We start from the raw sequence: 21,562 nt of genomic DNA, 5'->3' as shown, positions 1-21,562 counted from the left end.
ACCCGTGCGACTAGTGAGCCAAGGCTACGGTGTACTGTCGGATGTCCAACTCTTGCGATCGCCTTGTCTGCATGAACGGGTATGCCGATGGGAGGGTATCTGTGTGGCGTCCTGACTTCCTTCCGGGAGGCAGGAAGTGCATCTTTATATACTTTCCACAGGCACAAGCTTGCGGTACAGGTAGCGCTTTGAGACGTTTCTGACAGCCCACAAGGTCTTTCGCTGGGAGGAGTCGGTGTATGGAAGTTCTTCCATGAGCCGCGCTAGGACGACCTGCAGGCGAAGAATAGTCTTGATTTGCAGAGACAGAATCAAATTGCCTCTTCAGGTCTAGCTCGGAACCCTGCATGCATGTAGGTCACGAGGTCCGGTCCGGAAGTTTTTGGATGACCCGAAAAGTCCATTATGTCTTCACGACATCTGATGACAGAAGTATTGGGCAGGCGAAGGACATGGGCCTGTGTAGCTGCCACGATGTCGGAAGCCCTGGGTGATGCCTGAAGGAGGCAAGACGGGCATGTGTGGTTGAGCAATCGCAAGGAGCGCGGCGAATGGGATCGCTAGGCGGCTGTTAGCGGATGCCCAGCCTTCTTACCTCACTCCGTGTTCAGACTTTGACCAGCGACCGCTTCAGGCTTCATTTGCTCCGTTGCGACGACAGCACTGACCAATACCGAGATAAGTGCCCAACGCTAATGTGCTGTAATCATATCTCTTGCAGGACCTTGTAATGCTACTCAGGCACTCGACCGGGCTTTCATGGCCGCACGAGTCAATCACAAGATTAGGAGCAATTTGGCTGTGTGCTCGAGAGACTGGAAGGCACAATGCGTCAAGTAGTGTACGAAACCTGCTGACAGAAGAGTGTGTGACTGGTCTGTTGCTCGCGTTGACTTTGCGATGGTCGGCGTCGAGCGGCCACAGTCTTCGGTCATCGGTCACGAGAGCAGCTGATTGACAGAGGATCGTGCAGGTGGGCCAGCACAGCGGCCACTTGACGTTCCAACGAGGTAATCAGACGCCTTTATGCAGAGCGTAGCATGTGGGGAGGCGACGCTGTGGGGGAGAGAGGATGCGTGTTAGCGCGGATTAGCTCCCAATGACTGTGAATTGCGTGCTAGGGCGATGGCGCAATCGCCCCTTCCGAAAGGAGGGCACGCACAAGGTCGCTTCCATAAGTAATCCCACAGAACCCCTAAAAGACGTGTCTGCACGCGACTCCAGCACTCTTCCACAATCTTTCACCTGTGAACTCCCTCAGCCCTCTTGCATTCCAACTCACTGCGGATCTTTCGACCGAGCTTCTGGACCACGCGAACCGTGGTTCTCATTCCCAACCTCTTTGCCGCCACTCTTCTTTATCTTGCCAACGAACACCTGGCCGCTCACGGCTGCAGGCTCACGACAATGGCTCCGAGTCTTCTACTGCCCATGGAGGATTCGCAGCTATTCTCGCCTCAAGTGCTGAAACAGGCGCCGAGGTCAGGCCTTGAGGGTGCAGTGTCGCTGGAGGCTCAAGCGCCTGCTGGTTCCAACCTTTCTTTCACTTCTTCATTCTCTTCTTCGTCACCTTCTGCCAATGGCAATGGTCACTCTGGTCATGAGTCTGCGAATGGCAACGGCATCTCTGCAGGTCAACGTCGGGAACATTTCGTTACTTCTCAAACGCTCCTAGAGCAATCAAAGAATTTTGCCTCCTCCAATGCAGGCGCAAATGGCACTACCAAGAAGCCGAACATTCTGTACATCATGGCTGACCAAATGGCTGCCCCTTTACTCAAGATGAACAACCCTGATTCGGTCATCAAGACTCCGAACCTCGACAAGCTCGCTGAGACTGGTGTCGTCTTTGGTTCTGCGTACTGCAACTCGCCGCTGTGCGCTCCGTCCAGATTTACCATGTGCTCTGGACAGTTGCCATCCAAAATCGGTGGTTACGACAACGCTTCCGTCCTCAACCCTGACGTTCCTACTTACGCTCATTACCTTCGCCGCGAGGGCTATGAGACCGTTCTTGCAGGCAAGATGCACTTTATCGGCCCTGATCAGCTTCACGGGTTTGAGCACAGGTATGTGACGACAATGGAAGCCATTGCACAGGCACTGACATGTCGAACAGGTTGACCTCCGACATCTACCCCGGTGATTTGGGTTGGACGGTCAACTGGGACAAACCCGAGGAGCGCCAAGAGTGGTATCACAATATGTCTTCGGTCATGCAGGCCGGTCCATGTGTCAGATCTAACCAGTTGGATTATGATGAGGACGTGATGTACAAGGTAAGACCACCGCCGAAGAGCTTTGCTTCATAAAGCAGCCTGCTAACGGCCCTCTGCTAGTCTACTCAATACCTTTACGATTGGGCTCGTGAAGATCCTAACACTCGCCGTCCATTTGCCCTGACGGTGTCTCTCACACATCCCCATGACCCTTACACCATGACTCGAGATTACTGGGACCGATACGAAGGCGTCGACATTCCTCTACCAAAGGTTCGCATGGATCGTGAAGATCAAGATCCTCATTCACAGCGCTTGATGAAGACAGTGGATCTCTGGGACAATCCGATCCCAGAGGAAGCCGCGATCCGCGCTCGACGAGCGTACTTTGGTGCGTGTTCGTTTGTCGATGATCAAATCGGAAAGCTTGTCCAAATTCTGAAGAACTGCCACCTGGATGAGAACACTATTATCGTGTTCTCGGGAGACCATGGTGATATGCTCGGAGAGCGCAATCTTTGGTACAAGATGTCCTGGTTCGAGAACAGCGCTCGAGTGCCAATGATCATTAACTACCCGTCCCAGTTCGAACCCAAGCGGGTCACTGAATCGGTGTCGACTATGGATCTGCTCCCTACGTTCGTGGATCTAGCAGGTGGCGATGCTTCCGCTGTGCTGCCTGTGGACGGGAAAAGTCTGTACAACTACCTCGTTTCGGACGAGCCTGGGAAAGACGAAGTCTTTGGCGAATATATGGGCGAAGGCACTGTTACGCCGGTCTACATGATTCGACGTGGCCCTTGGAAGTACACCACATCCCTTGTTGACCCTCCCCAACTCTTCAACCTAGTAGAAGATCCTCAAGAGCTGGTCAACCTGGCTACCTCATCGAAGCACGCGCAGACGTTTGCAGCATTCAACACTGAAGCGAGGAAGAAGTGGGATTTCGCTGCAATTCATCAGGATGTGCTCGCCGCCCAACGCAGGCGCCGACTCTGCTGGAGCGCATTGCAAATTGGCCGGAAGGAGACGTGGGACTACCAGCCTCCTGGCGTGGAGAAGGACCGGTACATCCGTTCTCACATTCCCCTCGATGACCTTGAGCGCCGTGCGCGGTTCCCTGTCGTCGACTACCTTGGTCGCGAGAAGTCAGCAGCCGCAACTCACCACGGCATTGCTGGTGCAGCTGGAGAGTAAAATGCAGCTTGTCCCGTTCTTGTATTCATTCATCATCATCATATCTCTTACGAGTCACGTTGTTGTGGTTGGCGTTTGGCATTCGCACAGTGGGACAGATGCTCGGCATAATTTGCATTTGCTGTTTCTATGAGTATGCAATTATTCAGGCTTGTAGCGTTCAAGCGGTTCTCTGAGAAAGATGCTAGGGGGAGACAAAGTTCGATATGTACATGTTTACAGATCATTAAATAGTCCCCAGTAAACCGCATACTGTTTGTACTCAGTCGTTCCTTGTGCGAGAATAATAATTTGAAATTGACATTCGCACCACTTCGCATTGGCTCCAGCCGTTAAGTGCTCACGCTAGTGTCACAATCGGCGCACGTGACGTGGCGCTCATCCCGCCGCGCCTTCGAAGTCAAGGGTGCCACACCAGCGCATAACTTCCACGCATCTCGTACAACCCGCACCGACTCGAGGGACCGTTTAGACTAACTCGCACTCTTACAGTTTCTTCCCGACGACTAGAACAAGAACATGTCTACCGCTGCTCGTCGTCGTTTGATGCGAGACTTCAAGGTGCGCCACCCGAGCGTCGCAGTCCCGCCCGCAGCAAACGGCCGTCGCAAACGTGCAGCTCTGAAGCAAGACTAACATGACACTACAGCGCATGCAAACCGATCCACCCGCCGGCGTCTCTGCATCCCCCATAGCGGACAATGTCATGACATGGTAGACGGCCCCGCACGCGACACCACCTCCGGATAACGACGCTCACACTGTCACAGGAACGCTGTTATCATCGGACCCGCGGACACACCCTTCGAAGACGGGGACCTTTCGGCTTGTCATGCACTTTGAAGAGGCATACCCGAACAAGCCGCCTGGCGTCAAGTTCATTAGCCAGATGTTCCACCCCAATGTATACGGCACAGGCGAGCTTTGCTTGGACATTCTGCAGAATAGATGGAGTCCCACCTACGACGTGGCGGCTATCTTGACGAGTATACAGAGGTAGGATAGTCTGTGTTGTCGCGGAACACTGCTCATACTGATGGCGGACAGTTTGCTTAACGACCCCAATACCTCGTCTCCAGCCAACGTGGAAGCATCGAACCTCTACAAAGACAACCGTAGGGAGTACACGAAGCGCGTGCGCGAGACAGTAGAGAAGAGCTGGGACGACTAGCGCGTAGGCGCGCAGTGCAGGGCACTACTTGATGGGCATACGATGACAAGACATTGGCACGATGCATAGAGGAGTTTATCTGGTATCGGAGCAGAAGCAACATTTGACTTGGCTGGGCTGTTCGGGGTCTTCTTTTCACATAGCGAAGGCGTTAAGGTCTTGTTCGAGTCGATACATGGCGAACTGGCGTCATCTGCGCGTTGTGCCTCATTGATGTGCATGGAAATACGTTTACTTTGAAGCTGTCGTTGTGTATTTGTGCTGTGTGACGTACCATACCGTCAGGCTTGGACTGCCAGCGAGGCGTGGCCCATTAGCTGGTGAACCCTGGGATGTCACGTTGGGCGCGGCGGGGATGCAATCGCGCTAAGAGCATCAACACACGCACGCTGTTGACTCGTCTTCCTTGACCACCTTGCACACGCCCTCTCTTACTGCATGTTCTGCGCTTAAATCATCCCTCTACCGTCATTTCGCAGGGCTGCGCTATCCTGAAACAGGCAGCGGCTGTTTTTCCCCTAATAGCGAGCGGGGCCTCCAATCTCCTGCTGTACCGCGACCGCGCCGAGGCCTTCGAATCCAACCGCCGCCTTTACGTACCACAGCAGCAGCCCGCAGCGACGCACGCACGCACAACGCCTGCAGCTAGGAGCGCAACGAACGCCTAAGGAGTGGCCGCTGGGCCGAAAGCAAAACTGTGCTGCCCATCATGTCGTAAGTGTACTCGGCGGTGAGGTGATTCCGAGGGCCATGTTTGCTAACAAACGACCGCAGGAGCTCCAACACCATAAAGGGTGCGCTTTGCTCTATTTCCCCCAGAAGCAACCCCGATCATATAGAGTACTAATGGAGTGGTGCAGTGGTGGCGCGTTTCCGCCCTCAGAACAAGATCGAAATCGCCAGCGGTGGAGAGCCCATCGTCGAATTCAAGGATGAGGACACATGCTCAATCTCGGTACGCCTCTGATAGCTGCAACTGACTCCCAGGAACTCTCTACTAACAGTCATGGGAACTAGTCGAAAGAGGCCTCCGGGTCCTTCACGTTCGACCGAGTCTTTGATATGGCCTCGAGGCAGAACGACGTGTTCGACTACTCGATCCGACCCACGGTAGACGATATTCTCAACGGGTACAACGGTACCGTGTTCGCGTACGGTCAGACGGGTGCCGGCAAATCGTATACGATGATGGGTACCGGTATCGAGGACGAGGTGGGCAAAGGTATCATCCCGCGCATCGTCGAGCAAATCTTCGCCAGCATATTGTCCTCCGCAAGCGACATCGAATATACCGTCAGAGTCTCATATATGGAAATCTACATGGAACGGATTCGAGATCTTTTGGTGCCACAGAATGACAATTTACCGGTTCACGAAGAGAAGAACAGGGGTGTATATGTCAAGGGTTTATTGGAAGTCTACGTTTCGAGTGTGGAGGAGGTCTACGAAGTCATGCGAAGAGGTGGAGATGCTCGAGCCGTCTCCGCAACCAACATGAACGCTGAGTCTTCGCGATCGCACTCTATCTTCGTCATCACGGTCTCGCAGAAGAATGTTAGCACTGGATCGATGAAAAGTGGTCAGCTCTTCCTGGTCGATCTTGCGGGTTCCGAGAAAGTAGGCAAGACTGGCGCAAGTGGACAGACATTGGAAGAGGCAAAGAAGATCAACAAGAGTTTAAGTGCTCTCGGCATGGTCATCAATTCGCTGACGGACGGAAAATCTTCGCACGTTCCCTACAGAGATTCCAAGCTCACCCGTATCTTGCAAGAATCGCTCGGTGGTAACTCGCGGACCACTTTAATAATCAACTGCTCACCGAGTAGCTACAACGACTCTGAGACGCTCAGTACGCTACGGTTCGGTATGCGAGCGAAGTCGATCAAGAACAAGGCCAAGGTCAATGCGGAGCTCAGTCCCGCAGAGCTTAAAGCAATGCTCAAGAAAGCGCAAGGCCAAATTACGACGTTCGAAGGCTACATCTCATCGCTTGAAGGCGAGGTTCAGCTTTGGCGAGGGGGTGAATCGGTTCCTAAAGAGCGGTGGATACCAGCACTTGAAACCGGTGCAACAGGCAGGAAACCACCCACCACACCACGCGCACAAACGCCTTCGAGGTTAGATGCCACAAAGAACTCAGAGACACCATCAAGACCGGACTCAAGGTTGGATATTGAGCGAGCTGGTACACCTAGTATTCCCCTCGACAAAGACGAGAAAGACGAATTTCTGAGAAGAGAAAACGAGCTTCAGGACCAGGTCGCGGAGAAGGAAAGTCTGCTTGAAAAGGCCAATGAAATGCTGAAGGCTGCGAGAGAGGAGCTTTCCTACTTCAAAGAGCGTGATTCCAAATCGAACAAGGATACCGAGCGCATGGCAACAGAATTGAACGAGCTCAAGATGCAGATCGAGAAGCTCAACTTCGAAGGAAAGGAAGGACAGATCACGATGGACGGTCTCAAGGACGCAAACGCAGAACTCACAGCTGAGCTTGATGACGTAAAACAACAGCTTCTGGATGCGCGTATGAATGCAAAAGAGACCACTGCCGCAATGGATGAAAAGAAGAAGAAGAAGGCCGAGGCCATGGCACAAATGATGGCAGGGTTCGATCTTGGCGGTGAAGTCTTCAGCGATAACGAACGGACCCTCGCAGATATCATCAAGCAGCTAGATTCCCTAAAGGAGCTAAGCTCGTCCGGCGAGGCTATCGCACCTGATGCGATCCAGGAACTGCGCGAGAAGCTCGTCGAAACACAGGGTATTGTGCGACAAGCAGAGCTGTCTCTTAACAACCGAAACGATCAAGACGACGTGCACAACAAGCGACGTGAAGCGCTTGAACAACGCCTTGCGAACCTGCAACAATCCTACGAAGAGCTATGCGAGAAGAATCTTTCCGAAGCGGACAAGGAAGAGATCAAGAGCCGACTTGCTGAAGCTTACGAGTCCCGTCAAGAAGGCAACATTGAACTTGTCCAGGAGCTCAAGGAGGACCTACTCCACAAGTCCGAGAAGAACTCAGAGTTGGTGGCTGAAATTGAAGCTCTGCAACAGCGCATCAAGAGTGGTGCCATTGCTAATGGCGTAGCAAACGGCATCAACGGCAAATCTGTTCAGCAGCAAATTGCCGAGTTCGACAACATGAAGAAGAACCTGATGCGGGATCTGCAGAATAGGTGTGAACGGGTAAGTTTTCCTTCTGCGTTGATGAAAGATCCGGTGATTAACCATTTTGGATAAACAGGTCGTGGAGCTCGAGATCTCGCTAGACGAAACGCGCGAGCAGTACAACAATGTCCTGCGGACATCGAACAACCGCGCCCAGCAAAAGAAGATGATGTTCCTGGAGCGCAACTTGGAGCAGCTCACCGTCGTCCAACGTCAGCTCGTCGAGCAGAATTCAAGCCTCAAGAAGGAAGTTGCTATCGCGGAGCGCAAGCTCATCGCTCGCAACGAGCGGATACAAAGCTTGGAGCAGCTCCTGCAAGACAGCCAGGAGAAGCTTACCGCTGCAAACCATCGGTATGTGGACAAGGTTTCTTATGTCCTCTCTTTCCTTCCGTCAAGTCCCAAGAAGAAAAGATTCGAAGACCCCATCCCCTTATCTCCTTATCCTACAACTCTTGAAGACCCGGAGGAAATCTGTCCGACTCATCTCGGCGATCCCTTTGACTCTATATCTACCACCTCCTCTCCTACAATGAAAGGCTGGACAGAAATTAATAAGAAGCCCAGGTTCGAAGCGCAGCTCACCGCCGTCAAAGAGCGTCTCGAAGCCGCCAAGCAAGGCTCCACTCGCGGACTTGGATCGCCCACGGCCGGCGCCTCCTTCGCGTTCGGTGGCGCCGTCGGCTCGCGCGTTGCCAAACCCATTCGCGGCGGCGGTCCCATCCAAGACGGCCCCGTCCTTCCTGTACTCAGCAACCTGCAAGCACAAGAAGCTGGTGCCCAGCAGAGTGGCAAGCGGACAAGCTGGTTCTTCAAGGGGTAGGCAGCCCTTACACATAGCGATTTGATCAGCATCTTGGAAATCTGTCCTTATCTCAACTTTGGGCGAAGGCGTTCGGAGCGAGCAAGAAGTGGAATTGTTGGTTGGTCGTCTGTCTCGTAATGAGGAGATGACTGAGTACCTTCGGTACGGGAATGCGTTCATGAAGACTATCACGCTGTGCGATGCGACGCGATTAGATGCATACTTGGAGTTTGGGTGGATTGATGGATTGCCAGGTAGCTTTTATATCCCAAGACTAGTGTTATTTGCTTTGTCATAGCCATCTTCCATTATCATTATCGAAGTTTTTGGAATCGTGAACGTGGTTGCAGTTGTTTACAAGTTTAGGCCTGCACGTTGGCAAATGGTCAGGTCCTTGTGTAAGTGGAGATGGGACCTGCGTAACTACCTGTTTACTCACCGCTTGTGTAGACTACCTCTTTCGCTCCATATTTATGCAGGGGCCCATGCATTTCTTGCGGGGAAGCTTACTACGCAACGAAACCATACTCTGCCGATCCCATAATCTATAAAAGTGAGTGCCCTACGCAGCCACAGTTTCACTAAAGTCTTGATGTACGATCAGTGGGGAGGTGACGGTTGAAGAGGGATTGAGCGACCATGGGACGGGGAAGTTGTGTAGGGTGGCGTATAGGGTCTATGATTGTGGTCGGGTAAGGGAGTTGACTCGAAGGTATGACTGCCTTCCAAGACAACATGAGAACGTAATGATGAGCGCAGTATTTAGTGCTAAATAAGGTGAGTATGCGATTATAGTACAAACATCTCTAACTTGGACCGGCATGACGGAGCGACACTCTGTCGGTTACGTCCACCAGATCCAAGGAAACAGCTCAAACGCCATCGTTGAAGCACATTCGGGAGCTACTGAGCTTTTCGGAGTATACCGACCCGCCTTCACCTTCACTGAGATCCGGCGTTGGCGTTTGCTTTGAGTCCTCGCGCGTATGAGTCAGTTTTTGTCGCGCTCTGAGTCCACCCCTCCTGCCTCTTCTACTTCCACTCTATTTAATAACATCCACAATTGCGCCTCGACTCGGACCCACCACACTACATCACGATGGCGAGTGACGCCGCCGTGTACGCGTTCGAACCACTGCCTCTTTCGCTTGCCGGTTACTTTGCCACGGTCGCGCAAGCCAAGCGGTGCCTTCAAGAACTATGTGCCCAGTATCACAAGGACATCTGCGAAGATGCGCATCTCCGCTGTTCGCGGCACTTTAAGAAACTCGGTTTTCAGCAACACTTCCCGTATTTTCGATCCACAACTAAGAACTGGTTTCCCCATGGGCAGGAAAACTACAGATTGAAGAATTCGTACGTACGGCTCGTCGGCTTGCGAGGCGGCAAGATCGGTGAGGGCGCTTGGGGTGATGATGTGGATTTCAACGTCGCGTAAGTACGCATGGAAGACACTTGAAAGAGATTCAGTTTTCATGGTTACTCGTGATCATACTAGGTAGTCGGGTGAGTGCTGACGTTGTATTTGATAGACTCACAACAGGCAACGGAAGCGAGATGTTGCCCATTCGCATGAACTCTCAGAGTGCCTACAACGATGACGACAACGTGCTTGCGGAGATAGAAGTGTACGTCGGATACCAATGGGTCTGTTTCTCGCAATGGCTGCAATCTACCTTCATGCCTCGGTTCAATTACTACTCAACAGAACTCACGCAGCAACAAACACAAGCCTGGTCACGCAACGGAAAGACGTTTCGGCTCCTCGATCTGCCCAGGGAAATCAGGGACATGATATATCTGTACGCTATGGGAAAGACAGGTTCATTTAAGCTGTTCATGATGGACACTGTGTCTAAAGACCTGACTCATTGTCTTCCAACGAGCAAGAAAATAGGGTGGCTTGGCGGCTCCACGGCTGCCACAGACAGGAACACCGACGTAAAAGATTCTTTATCGGTACTCATTGCTCCTTCAAACTCCGGCCGATTGCTTCAGGAGCGAGATCAGATCTGTGAAGGAGACAATCGTTTGGCTCTGGTGTTCAGAAACAAGGAGATGTGTGGCAATAGATCGTCATACCCTCATCTTGTACCCCTACTCGTCAACAAACAGGTACACGAAGAGGTCATCTGTGCCCAATGGAAGCTCACCACTAAACGCGTCGATGTTTTCAACTGGCAACACCCATGGAAGACGAAAGGGTGCTTGGATCTGATCAAAACTTATCAAGCACATTATTCATTGGGAGCACTAGGCCGTGTTCAGTTGTACCTGGACCATTACACCTATGCACGAATCTTTCCCTCGAAAGGCCTGGCTTACGATAAGGCCGCTGATATGATAGTGGATTTCCTTGCCGCTCTACCCCCAATTCAAATCCTAGAGTTTCACTTCGCGGGATGGGACGACGAAGTTCATGAGGAAAGACATTCTTTTCTAATGTGCTACAAAGTTTCAATTGACTGGTACTTAAGGACACTACTCGGGCAAATCCGGCACCTAATCCAAAGGGGTCGCTTCAATCGGATTGTCGTCTCAGGGCATGTAAAGCACAGTACGCGTGCGATGTGGGAAACGATCTTTGCCGATGAGAAGCAAGGGGTCGTGCACGATATGGCCGAAGAGATGCAATTGATACGCAAAGCCGTTATGGGCGAAGCCGCTCATATGGTTGATTCCCTATATGAGACGACGTGAGTATATGACTAGCCCCGAATGCCCCCTGGTCTATTCTGAGGCATAGCTCGCGTGTAGAATATCTACTTTGTGATGTATGCTTACAAAAACCCTAGGGTTAATTCTTGTCATTGCTCGACTCCCTGCATCTTCGACAACTGGGATTGGTGGCGTGACCATCGTCCGATTGATGCGCAAGACGGTCTATCTTCCAATGGATCAGGCGATAATTACCTCGGAGACCCGTACATACTGGACTTCAATTACGACGACTAGACGTCGTCTTATGTCGGAAGCTCAGTCCCACACCCAATGGGAAGTGCACACTCTCCCAGCGGAGTATATGCTAGAATCGACGACAAGCTCGACATAACAACTCTGCGTCTAGAGTTGGTCCAATACAGCGTGTGGAACGATTGCTTGACATGTATCATTAGCCTCGCGGAATGGCTTCATATTGCTCCTTCCCACGACATACTTCTTTGCACCGGAGATTGTTATGAGGGGGATGTAATGGTTTAAGAAGCATAGGATGCAACGTTAAGGAAATTTTGCAGTCGAGATACTCGGTCAGCATATCAGTGGATGAGTGACATGCTGACGACGAAACTGCTGCACGATAACCTTTTTGCAATGAAATACCATTTACGCTCAGTCCAGCTTCTCTTCTTCGACAGTAAGACAATTTGGAAATGAAGGTGGCCGGCAAAAAGTATCTTCTTACAGGTGACAACACAACGTGACCCCCACGCTCAGTCAAAGTGGGCTATCCTACATACTGCGCAGCACCCGCCGCCTTAACCCATCTCACTATAGCCATATTCAGAACACCATTCCTCGTTCGTCGTGCCGGCAAAATTACCAGTGCGACAAGCGATTCGCGCGGCAGGGGTCCTCGCACGCTTCCCGTTTCAGTCAGGTTCAGGCATGATCAGGCACGAACTTTTGCATCTGCATAGCAGCACCACTTCATAATCTCAGTGACGCGGCGACTGCTGATCGAAATGGTGTCATGATGCATTGGACATTGTATATAAGCGCTGTGTGGTACGCGGCTAGAGGAGACAGTCCATCTTTCACTACCACTTTCGAGTCTACATTCATTTTCTAATCGCTCTTTACGAACGCCGGTCGTTAGCTTTACATTCTATAACCCAAAAGTTCAAGTTTTCAGCGTTAGATCTTTCCATCCATCAAAATGAAGTTCACCGCTGCTCTCGCTCTTTTCAGCGCCGTTGCGCTCACGAACGCCCTTGCTATCCGCCAGAGCAACGCGCAGACCTTCACTGGAGCCCTGGGTGGCGTCGCCGCGACGCCTATCGAGGACTCTGGCGATGCGAAGCGCCCCTTCTCTGTAGCAGGTGCTACTTTCGTTAACCTCGCCGCGGCGGTGCAGCGTTCTTGCGATCAGCAATTCAGTATGTTACCCGCCAGCACGAAGTCCAATCCGTGGGGACTAGACTGACTTTCTTTCCTTGCAGACGCGTGCGCCAACCTCGCGAATGGCGGTAGTCAGGATGTTGCGTTTGCGGATTGCACTTCGCAGAAAGGTATGTCACGATTCGCGGCTGCAGTATCCGTAGAGAACTGGGACTGACCATCTCACAGACCAATGCGATGCCGCCGGTGCAGGAGCCGCATAAGGAAACTTGCAATGCTCGAGTCCAGGTGGACGTGCAGCTGACGGACATGGTGGACATCTAAAAGAGGCTGGACCTTCGCAATGACGAATTACGACTCTGGGCTCTGCTGGATGGACCTGCTATGAATGTTTAAGATCAGATTATATGCTCGATACCAATTTGACGTGGGGACCTGCCCACTTACCTCGCGAACTTACCTCACGAAATACTCGTCCCCAAAACTGTGAAGAACTAGCCCGACATCAACACCGATCGGAAACGTGAATTCCCACCACCTCAGCTTCAATATGAGATAATGCTGTGTAGTCTATGGGCGTGATGCAAAACAAGTCCGGGTCTTCTATAGATTCCAGTTCATTGAGCAGGTGCCCTCAACCCTCTTCTAACGAGAACCAAGCGATATAGATGGTTAATTGAGAGATAATGGATGCAACGCGTACGTGAAAGCTAATCTCTTCTCAAGCGAATGGGAGACACGCCTCATCGTTTCGCACGCCGCTGGAGGCATGTCGAAGACACGAGCACCTCTACATGTGATTAGTCACTTGGATGTCTTCGGATGCTGACCGTCCCACGAGCTGATGAAATCCGATGGGCGTACTGAAAGTGAACGAAGTTGAGTGAGAGCGATCGATGGATTGATGAGGCGTGGCGGAGCTGCTACATAGGGCTAGTGTCGGCGGCTCCTACCGCGTACATGGAGTGCTCCTTCCGAACAGGGCATGAAGAGGTTCCCAGTGCTATCAAGCCCCTTTCGCGTCCACGACTCCGTCCCAGGCATCACCACTCAACATCCTCGTCATGTCAAATCACAGGTTTTTTCCAAGACCATTGTTTTCCAGCACATGATGAAAGTGCTGAAAGAGAACGATCTGATGTACGATGTACGGTGCCTCGGGCGTTAAGGCAAGCGATCGGCGCGCCGCGGTTTTCCCGTTGGTCCAGATGAGACACCAGATTGCATCGGACATAGCGTCTCACGTGCAGCAGCGATCAATGTCTCGTGCACAGACCGGCTGTCCAAACTTCAGCTTCCAGTCGGCATCCGATTGCGCGACATCTCGCATGTCCTCGCATTCCTCCATTGTCGTTTTGGACACTTTCGCTCCTATCATGTCGCGGTGATTCTCCGCGCTTCGAAGGGCCCAGAGTGCGTCTACAGCGGTTCTTTGCCGCCAACCGCTCCCTACCGATAACCCTGCGTCCGATCAAGCCACTTGACCCGATCCCTGCCGTCACGGCATCGATTCCTTACCTGTTGTGGTGTTACCATGACTGGTTTCTTGGACTTGCCTTTGGAAATTCGCAATGTTGTGTATGATATCCTCCTCCGCGAGGAGCTCGAACCCCACTTCCGAGCCGTGATGGCCGTTTCCGAAATATATGTTAAAGAGCGTCTGCCGCTTCGGAGCTACCGTGGCCTCTTGCAGACATGTCGAAAGACATACTTCGAATTCAAACAAGCAATACAACATCTGGCGGCGTCCAAGCAACTAGACTACGAACTGGACATGACATTCTCGCACGGCCGGCCGTACTTCGCCTTGACGTGGGTATGGTTTCCTGGACTATCTGCCACCATTAACTCGCTCGTTGTCAATGTGGACCTGCGCATCCGGGAGCCCTTTTACTACGAAGGACACTTCCAGTCTCCGCACGATCACGAACTGACTCACTTGATTGAAGACGTACCCGAAAGCTTCGCGGTGCAACTGTTCGACTATATTGCCATTTTGCTCAAGACGCTAGCGAATCTTCTTTCTTACGGCGATCCAAGATTCAATCTTTTGTATACCGAGAATCTAGTCCTGAACTTCCGCACACCGACGACGATGGTGCCGGGCCTGGAGGTACCGCGGGCGGAACAGCGTCGTGTGAACGTGGACGCGGAAGAAGCAGAGGACCTGCTTGAAACGATGCAGACTACGCTCAAGGCGAATGCGAAAGCTTTCGGGGCATTTGCTGCTACCCAGTGTGGGCTTCTATCGCCATTGATCCAGATTGGGTCGCTCCAATTCGCGATAGAAGGCGTGGTGTGGGGCGAAGGACATAACATGATTCTTGCACATAACGACTTTCAGTGGCTGCAGTATTGATGATTTGACTGATGCTGCATTTCAGCGTAACGGCGGCTTTGAGATATAACGACTTTACGACCTTGGAGTTGATCATTCGTTGGCGTTGATATTGATAAGGCGGCTTGACTCGGCGTTTGAGCTTCCACCTGGGCGGTTCCATGTCTCTTTATACAACGAAACGAGCGGAAATGCATAGTAAGACGGCGCTTCAATATCTGTATATACATAGATTACACGAAAAACATATATCTGGGTATCGCATAACTCCAGCCCGACAACCGAAACCCACAGCCCTACACGTAAAACCTCTTCCTATTTAGTCGTGCAACCCTGCCTTCATCCGCCTTTGCAAAGGCCACCGCACCTACAGGTTCATTGGCACACACGTCTCCTATCATGACCCGCATATGCTGCAGCATATGTGCTCTCTCCAATCCGTGCAACGTCGTACCCCCAGTCGGCGTGGGCACATACGGGTTCAAAAGCGTCATACTGCTCGCATACCCGATAATGTCCGGCACACACGTGTAGTACTTGAAGAACAGCGCCATGTACGCTGCGATCTGGAGGATAATCGACGACACGAGAAGGGCGGTGAACCACTTCCAGTTCGTATGCCAGACGCTAGGCATGGGCGTCGAGACCGCGGATGCGGTGCCGTTGAAGAGCTGGGAGTCTGCGGACTGAGTGATGTTGTCGAAAGTTTGGTCGAGGTTACCGCCTAGCGTATTCATTGCGTACGTGGACTGGAAGAAGGAGTTCCAGAGGATAGTGAGGCGGTTGGAAAGCACGTCTGGGCTGAGTTCGTAGAGCTGGACGTATGTCTTTAGGCCGACGAAGTTTGTGGGATCAGCCATCCACTTCTCGGCGTTCGTGCTGCCGCGGAAGGCCACGGAGCCTACGCCGAGGTTGTCGACTCGAGGGAGATTCAACATGATGTTTTGGGAAGGCGTGTTGCGGAAAAAGGAGTCGGAACCCTTGGTGTAGTTCACACCGGTGTGCAGGTCGATCTTCCTCATTGCGGTCGGGGTGCAAGATCGGCCCTTGCAGCCTACTTTTGTTTCGTACATGTCGTATGAAAGTTTGCAGCTCGCAACCGTGTAGTTGTAGTAATCCTCGTCTTCGGCGTCGTTGTTGGCCATGGACTTGAAGCTGATGGAGCATGGCCAGTTATCACATGTGCTGTTGACGGGAGTGTAAGCGACCTTCCAAGTCGAGACGTCCATGCCGCCAAAATCCGCCTGTTTTCCTCCTTGCATTTCGTTCTTGTCGCAGGCTACATCCCATTGTCGTGCTTTGACCGAGAAGTTGCTCGCTCCGATTTTGTCCAGCTGAGCGACAGGGATGCCGATGAGCGATGCATATGTGATGTTCGTGTTGTTACTTTCTTGAACGGTCTTCCACTCATCGGAAGTACTATTCTCGATGGTTGAGAAGCGTGGCAGCTTAACGTTACCCCAAAGGTCCATCGAAGTATCTTGATACTTCGAGCTGGAAAGCAACGAAGCAAGAAATATTGGTGCAAATACGCTTCTGGCACTGTTGATAGCGCTTGCCGCGCCCATGGCAGTGTCCATGATGGTATCCGGGTTTAAATACTGAACGGTGCCGTTCGAGAGGGCGCTATTGGTTTCTTCTCCCATCAAGCGCAGCGCAGATTGGCCTCCAAGCGGGGAGAGGAGCCAAAGTATCATTAGGATGTAGCCGACCACTGAAAAGCCACGTAACGATATCTGACGCTCAAGCGCAGAAAAGAGCGATGTTGAACCGACAAGCTGCTCAAGGCGGCCGAGGGTCGTGCCGCGTTCGGCAAGGAATAGGCCTAGGTATTTGAAGCACCTTCCCATTAGTGCAGCAAATATTACAGGAAATATAGTCGGCGAGAGGAGGAGCGCTTGTTGGAGATGTTCTCCATATTGAGACACCTCTTTGCCATCAATCCGCGCGGCGATCGAAGCGAGTGCTTCGGAGAGTGTTAGCTTCGCAGGCAGTATGTAATAGGCCAGAACGTACCAATGAACATCAAAGGCGATGAGTGGAAAACAATGTCGAATACAAGAATGAACGATCTCAATCTATTCATTGCCCATACTTTCGCTGAAGGGAGTTGTCGATGGTATTCCTGGATTTCTCTGGGCTGGCCCTTCTTTGGGCTTCCAGGCGGAGGACCCGTGGGTGGCGCGTAGGATTGGGTGTTCATCGGGTCATATCCCGTATATTGCTGAAAGTCGTCTCCGTACCCCTGTGGTATACTCTCGAAATTCGCACGCGAATCTGAATAGCTCTTCATCTGGTGCAGCCCCCGCTCCTGTGGCAGCTGCTGAATATTTTCATCAAGCCGCGTGTAGCCCATCTTGTCGAGCGGCAGGTTAAATATGGCCAAACCTCAGGGTAAGATATGGAACGGAAGCGCGAGGGGCGTTAGCAGTTTTGGGAGGCTTCATGTCAGCATAATCGTTTAGCCTAGCGGGTGGGGATCTTAGGTGGAACACAAGGCAACCAATCCATGCTCGATGCGGCTTAGATGAGGTCGCAGAGCGCGCAGCCCCCACGAATAATGTCCCACCGGACGCGAATCAAGAAGGGATTGTGTTGTAGCGACGTTTATTTTAAGAGCAGATGTGGCTGGTGAACGAGGAACGAAAGAAATCGCATATGTCATGTCAGAACAGGCAGGAACATTCTCAAAATGTGAGCTTCAGGGTACGTCTTCGGACATTAAATGTTGGCTGAGACTTTCGACTGTAGGATTTCTGTGGCTCAGTGCTTCTGTGGAACTGTTGCGCGGCCCACTCAATACAGTATAAGCTGGCAGCATGCGGCATGACAGCTCATCTGTCGCCGTAGCGATGCACCACAAGCAGTCCTGATGACCGCCTTGCCCTACCAAAACTTATGCGATACCAACCTCAGGTTACCATCTGAGAATTCTTTCACCCCTCGATCCTCCACTCGTGTCCTCGTCCGTATCGCAACTGCCTTCTCACCAGTCTTTGGGTTCACGCCTTCATGCTCAAATTGCTCCCACTTGACCAGGCTCCCCTCAACCGCCCAGCGCGGGACCGCGTCCTCATACTCGATGCCCTTCTCTTCTCGCAGCATATCTAATACCTCTTTGACCGTCTTTTTGTGCAACTCTTTGTCCGAATACAGCGATCTCGCGAATGCGTTAACCGAGTTCCTCATTGCGTCTCCGCGGCATCGCCAGAGCAAGCAATTCAGCGCTTCCTCAACCGACGGTACCGTGAAGAATCGCGCGTCAAAGTGCGCAGTACCAAGCGCATCGTAAGCAGCGCCCTTGACCTTCGGTTCTGGATTTGCAGCCAGCAATGCAGCGAGGTGCGCATTGAACCTCACAGAGCAGTAGCTCGCCGCGAGGCTACTCAGCTTCTGCACTCTCTCATTGAAGCTCTGTACGCCTGAGGGGAACACGAGTGTTATTTCATCTGACTGCGTGTATGCTACTGTTGCCTGGTTGAAGTATTTGAGAAGGTCGACGCACGTGGATATCATCGCATCATGTATGCGCTGGTCGAACGGCTTGTGAAAATTCGCCGTGAACCGCGAGAACGTGTGCCCATCGAGTCGTAAGATGGTAGGCACTGCGAGTGGAAGAGTGAAGTCGAAAGAAGCTTCGTATTCCTTCATACGGTCGGCAAGGGTAGGTTGTGCCTGCTGATTGGCGGCAGGTACCGCAGACTGGGTCGCCGCTTGCGGCATTGGGTGTGTTGTTGACTCGGGTCCGGACATTAGGGCTCAATCGCGCCACGAGGTGTAGCAATGACGGGAATCGTGGTGGTTGACGGTTTGAGATTGATTTTCGAAGACACGGGTGAGAGATGATTGCAGATGAGGGCGGGTGAGTGGATGTTTGAAGAGTTGAGTCACCCTTGGGTAGTTTCACGTGTTCTGGCTTCGAGCATGCCCTGCCACGACACTACAAGCAAGACTGGATTCTCGATTTTAGACTTTTCATGAATGTCTTACTATGACGGATCCTTACCAGCGGAGGTTCTCCTCGTCTCGTCGTAAAGCGTCACAAGCCGCCAGCAGCCGTATCAATATGGATCACAAGGCATCTCACCGACAGCTTCCAGAGCTCTATATACAGCCGTCCCATTGCTTGCAATCAGACTTCTTCTCCTCCTTGCGGTGCACTTTGCCTTCTCTCTGACGTAACATGGACTTCCCGCACGACTCGTATGATCGATTCTCTGTCGTCAAGCTGGTTCAGATCGAACATATCTTCTGACTTGACCGTCGAGACGTTTGTGCTTGCTTCTCCAGTACGTTTGCTGAATGTATTTCGTGATCCTCGACGTGTTTCTTTGGATGCACCACTCTGCCCGGAGCGATTGGACGCGGTCGAGAACACGCCAGGCAGGTAGCGAGTCGCGAGGGGACGCAGGCAGGGTAGACAGGAGCATATGATACCGATATTTGTCTCGATCGAGGACCAGGTAGCGGCTGGCGGGTTGTCGTAGGTGGGATCGGTTGAGTTCGATATTGCGACGAGCGATTGAAGGCGGAGTATAGACACTAAGCATACACTAAAACAGGTGACTGTTAGCTGAAGATGTTAAAGATGATTTGTGAGCCAGCCAAGATGGATTTGCGGGGATACACCGCGCTATTGGTGTTGTGTACCGTATGACAGTCGCAGCTTAATGGCCTAGACTGTAACAGCGGGTCACGCCACATGTACGATCGGAAACGTATGGGAAAAGCATTGGGTCCACTTACAAGCCACCGATAGCAAAGATTCCGATGAGCGCCTGTTTCTGTCTCCGGGGCAGATTGAGTTTCCGAATAACCGGCATCGGAAGCACGATGATAGCGAGGTCTGTCAAGATGTTCATGGCGCCGTTGGCGAACCATACCGCATATTGATTCAGGCACTCGAACGGTTGCTTCAGCGTCCAGAAGGCTTGAATCGGCTTGCATCCAAATATACTGCTCAACACAGTCCAGAAAGCATACACGATGACGACCGCCACGATAGTCCAGCAAGCGATTTGGAACTTCCTTGTTGTGAACACGCGTTGATACTGTAGTAGGATCGAGACCTTTGTAAAGCCGAGCGAAAGGTAGTAAACGATGAGGCTGGCGTAGAACGCCTGGAAATATGTCAGCTGTTGACATCCGGCTGAGGAAAGTGGACGTACCTTCAGTGAGTGAAGCGAATCTACGGGCTGCAGCTCCCATATATGTAACCCCATTCCATGTTTGGCTTCTGTCAAAGATGAGTTCCCCTCCTGTGTTGAAGTAGCAGAGGTACTTACGAATGCCGATGCAGATGTTCAATCCGATGGAACACACCTAGATAGGGTTAGCTATGCGGTTTGCCTGAGCATGATCTTACCAGAGCGATTGTAATGAAGTAGTCTTCAACTCCGGGGCAACGAATGACGACCAAGCGTGTATATAATCGTAATACAACTGTGGAAACAGCAAAGGCACTGAACACACTTGAGAGGATTACGGCCTGCCGACCCCTTGTGTTGTCATCTAATGACATGGTTTTTGGAGTGTTCGAAAGATTCTGAAATGGCCTCGTCACTGAGTGATAAGGAACATCGGTACTTGGCTATACAAAGTGGCCGTAGGCTCTGTTGCATGTATTCGGTAAGTGGAATACTATGGCTGAAACGACGAGCACTTCAGTATGTTAGGAACGATCGCAGCAGGCATCCGTTAGTTGAAAGTAATTTCCCATTCAGAAGCTCCTCATTGCAGCGTAGTATCAGCGCACGTTAGTGGCGTTCAAGAACCCTGGTCCTGAGCGGGTCCCCGCCGCATCCGTCCACACTCTGAACGTGTACAACAGTCTGAAGCTGTGGTCTCCTCACAATTTCTAGGCTGACCATGCGGACGACAGTTCGATCCGATATTGTACCACCCCAATAACGTTTGATAGGCGGTAAACGTCGCACAAGGCTGTGACGTAAGTACCACAACGGATTTTTGAGGCATGAGGAAAGTCCCATAGGCCTTTCTTGGGATCGGGTGGAAGCGTGGTTGGGATTGTAACAAAGAATTAACGAGAAGTCGTTCCCGGTGCACTGCTTCGCGGTAGCTGGAACACTTGCTGGACGTGGACACTCTAGATGTCAACATGCATTTGGAGATGGCGTCATTTATCGCTCAACGCTGGCCGGTGTCGGGCAACGCTGTGATATACTGCGCCTATGATAGGGGAGATGGCAGGCTTTTGCATATATAATAGACGACGAATCCTCGTCAATGGATATGTCGATGGAGGTGCATGAGCGCAGGGAAGCGCGCGTCTAGAAAAACGCGCCGAGGCCCTACGTTAACCCGTCTCTTCACATGTGCAACCAAAAGGGAACGAAGAGAGCACCTGCACCTCAACAACAACGATGAACCCAGTGAAGATTCAATATATATCAAACATAGCCCTATCAGCGTGTAACTATTTGCAACCATCAATCCTCAAGCGTCAATGAAGATATGCTTCTTCTCTGCACCTCTGGATCACGACAACTCGAATAGAATCGATCGACGTACTCTAAAAGCACGTGAAAATGACATCGTCGGAGATGACGATGTTTTTCTACCTCCCAATGTAGATTCCACAT

General features: G+C 51.9%; 8 protein-coding genes across 8 annotated transcripts; 6 read left to right on the top strand and 2 right to left on the bottom strand.

Moving 5' to 3' along the window:
* Positions 1-1,407: 1,407 nt before the first annotated feature.
* Positions 1,408-3,416, top strand: N0V89_000222 (uncharacterized protein; the record flags this gene model as incomplete). The annotated part of the gene is made up of 3 exons (XM_056209046.1): positions 1,408-2,069; positions 2,120-2,279; positions 2,340-3,416. The coding sequence occupies 3 exons, from the start codon at positions 1,408-1,410 to the stop codon at positions 3,414-3,416; spliced, it is 1,899 nt and encodes a 632-aa protein (XP_056075868.1).
* An 832-nt stretch (positions 3,417-4,248) lies between these two features.
* UBC2 (Ubiquitin-conjugating enzyme E2 2) lies at positions 4,249-4,587 on the top strand (the record flags this gene model as incomplete). Its single annotated transcript, XM_056209045.1, has 2 exons — positions 4,249-4,412; positions 4,464-4,587. The coding sequence occupies 2 exons, from the start codon at positions 4,249-4,251 to the stop codon at positions 4,585-4,587; spliced, it is 288 nt and encodes a 95-aa protein (XP_056075867.1).
* Positions 4,588-5,296: 709 nt separating this feature from the next.
* On the top strand, positions 5,297-8,581 carry KLP1 (Kinesin heavy chain; the record flags this gene model as incomplete). The annotated part of the gene is made up of 4 exons (XM_056209044.1): positions 5,297-5,301; positions 5,440-5,542; positions 5,605-7,776; positions 7,835-8,581. 4 exons carry the CDS (start codon positions 5,297-5,299, stop codon positions 8,579-8,581), a joined length of 3,027 nt encoding a protein of 1,008 aa, XP_056075866.1.
* Positions 8,582-9,662: 1,081 nt separating this feature from the next.
* N0V89_000219 (uncharacterized protein) lies at positions 9,663-11,263 on the top strand (the record flags this gene model as incomplete). Its single annotated transcript, XM_056209043.1, has 2 exons — positions 9,663-9,997; positions 10,096-11,263. 2 exons carry the CDS (start codon positions 9,663-9,665, stop codon positions 11,261-11,263), a joined length of 1,503 nt encoding a protein of 500 aa, XP_056075865.1.
* Positions 11,264-12,440: 1,177 nt separating this feature from the next.
* On the top strand, positions 12,441-12,839 carry N0V89_000218 (uncharacterized protein; the record flags this gene model as incomplete). Its single annotated transcript, XM_056209042.1, has 2 exons — positions 12,441-12,660; positions 12,724-12,839. 2 exons carry the CDS (start codon positions 12,441-12,443, stop codon positions 12,837-12,839), a joined length of 336 nt encoding a protein of 111 aa, XP_056075864.1.
* Positions 12,840-14,249: 1,410 nt separating this feature from the next.
* Positions 14,250-14,981, top strand: N0V89_000217 (uncharacterized protein; the record flags this gene model as incomplete). The annotated part of the gene is made up of 1 exon (XM_056209041.1): positions 14,250-14,981. One exon carries the CDS (start codon positions 14,250-14,252, stop codon positions 14,979-14,981), a length of 732 nt encoding a protein of 243 aa, XP_056075863.1.
* Positions 14,982-15,256: 275 nt separating this feature from the next.
* Positions 15,257-18,683, bottom strand: N0V89_000216 (uncharacterized protein; the record flags this gene model as incomplete). The annotated part of the gene is made up of 4 exons (XM_056209040.1): positions 15,257-16,926; positions 16,977-17,348; positions 17,707-17,732; positions 17,872-18,683. 4 exons carry the CDS (start codon positions 18,681-18,683, stop codon positions 15,257-15,259), a joined length of 2,880 nt encoding a protein of 959 aa, XP_056075862.1.
* Positions 18,684-19,702: 1,019 nt separating this feature from the next.
* Positions 19,703-20,481, bottom strand: N0V89_000215 (uncharacterized protein; the record flags this gene model as incomplete). The annotated part of the gene is made up of 3 exons (XM_056209039.1): positions 19,703-20,080; positions 20,129-20,148; positions 20,424-20,481. The coding sequence occupies 3 exons, from the start codon at positions 20,479-20,481 to the stop codon at positions 19,703-19,705; spliced, it is 456 nt and encodes a 151-aa protein (XP_056075861.1).
* Between the last annotated feature and the right edge of the window lie 1,081 nt (positions 20,482-21,562).

Source organism: Didymosphaeria variabile (assembly GCF_027946475.1).
Source record: "Didymosphaeria variabile strain IMI 356815 chromosome Unknown scaffold_1, whole genome shotgun sequence".
NCBI classification, from domain to species: Eukaryota; Fungi; Ascomycota; class Dothideomycetes; order Pleosporales; family Didymosphaeriaceae; genus Didymosphaeria; species Didymosphaeria variabile.
Note: the sequence above shows the minus strand (reverse complement) of the source record. Positions and strands in the feature narration are given on the sequence as shown.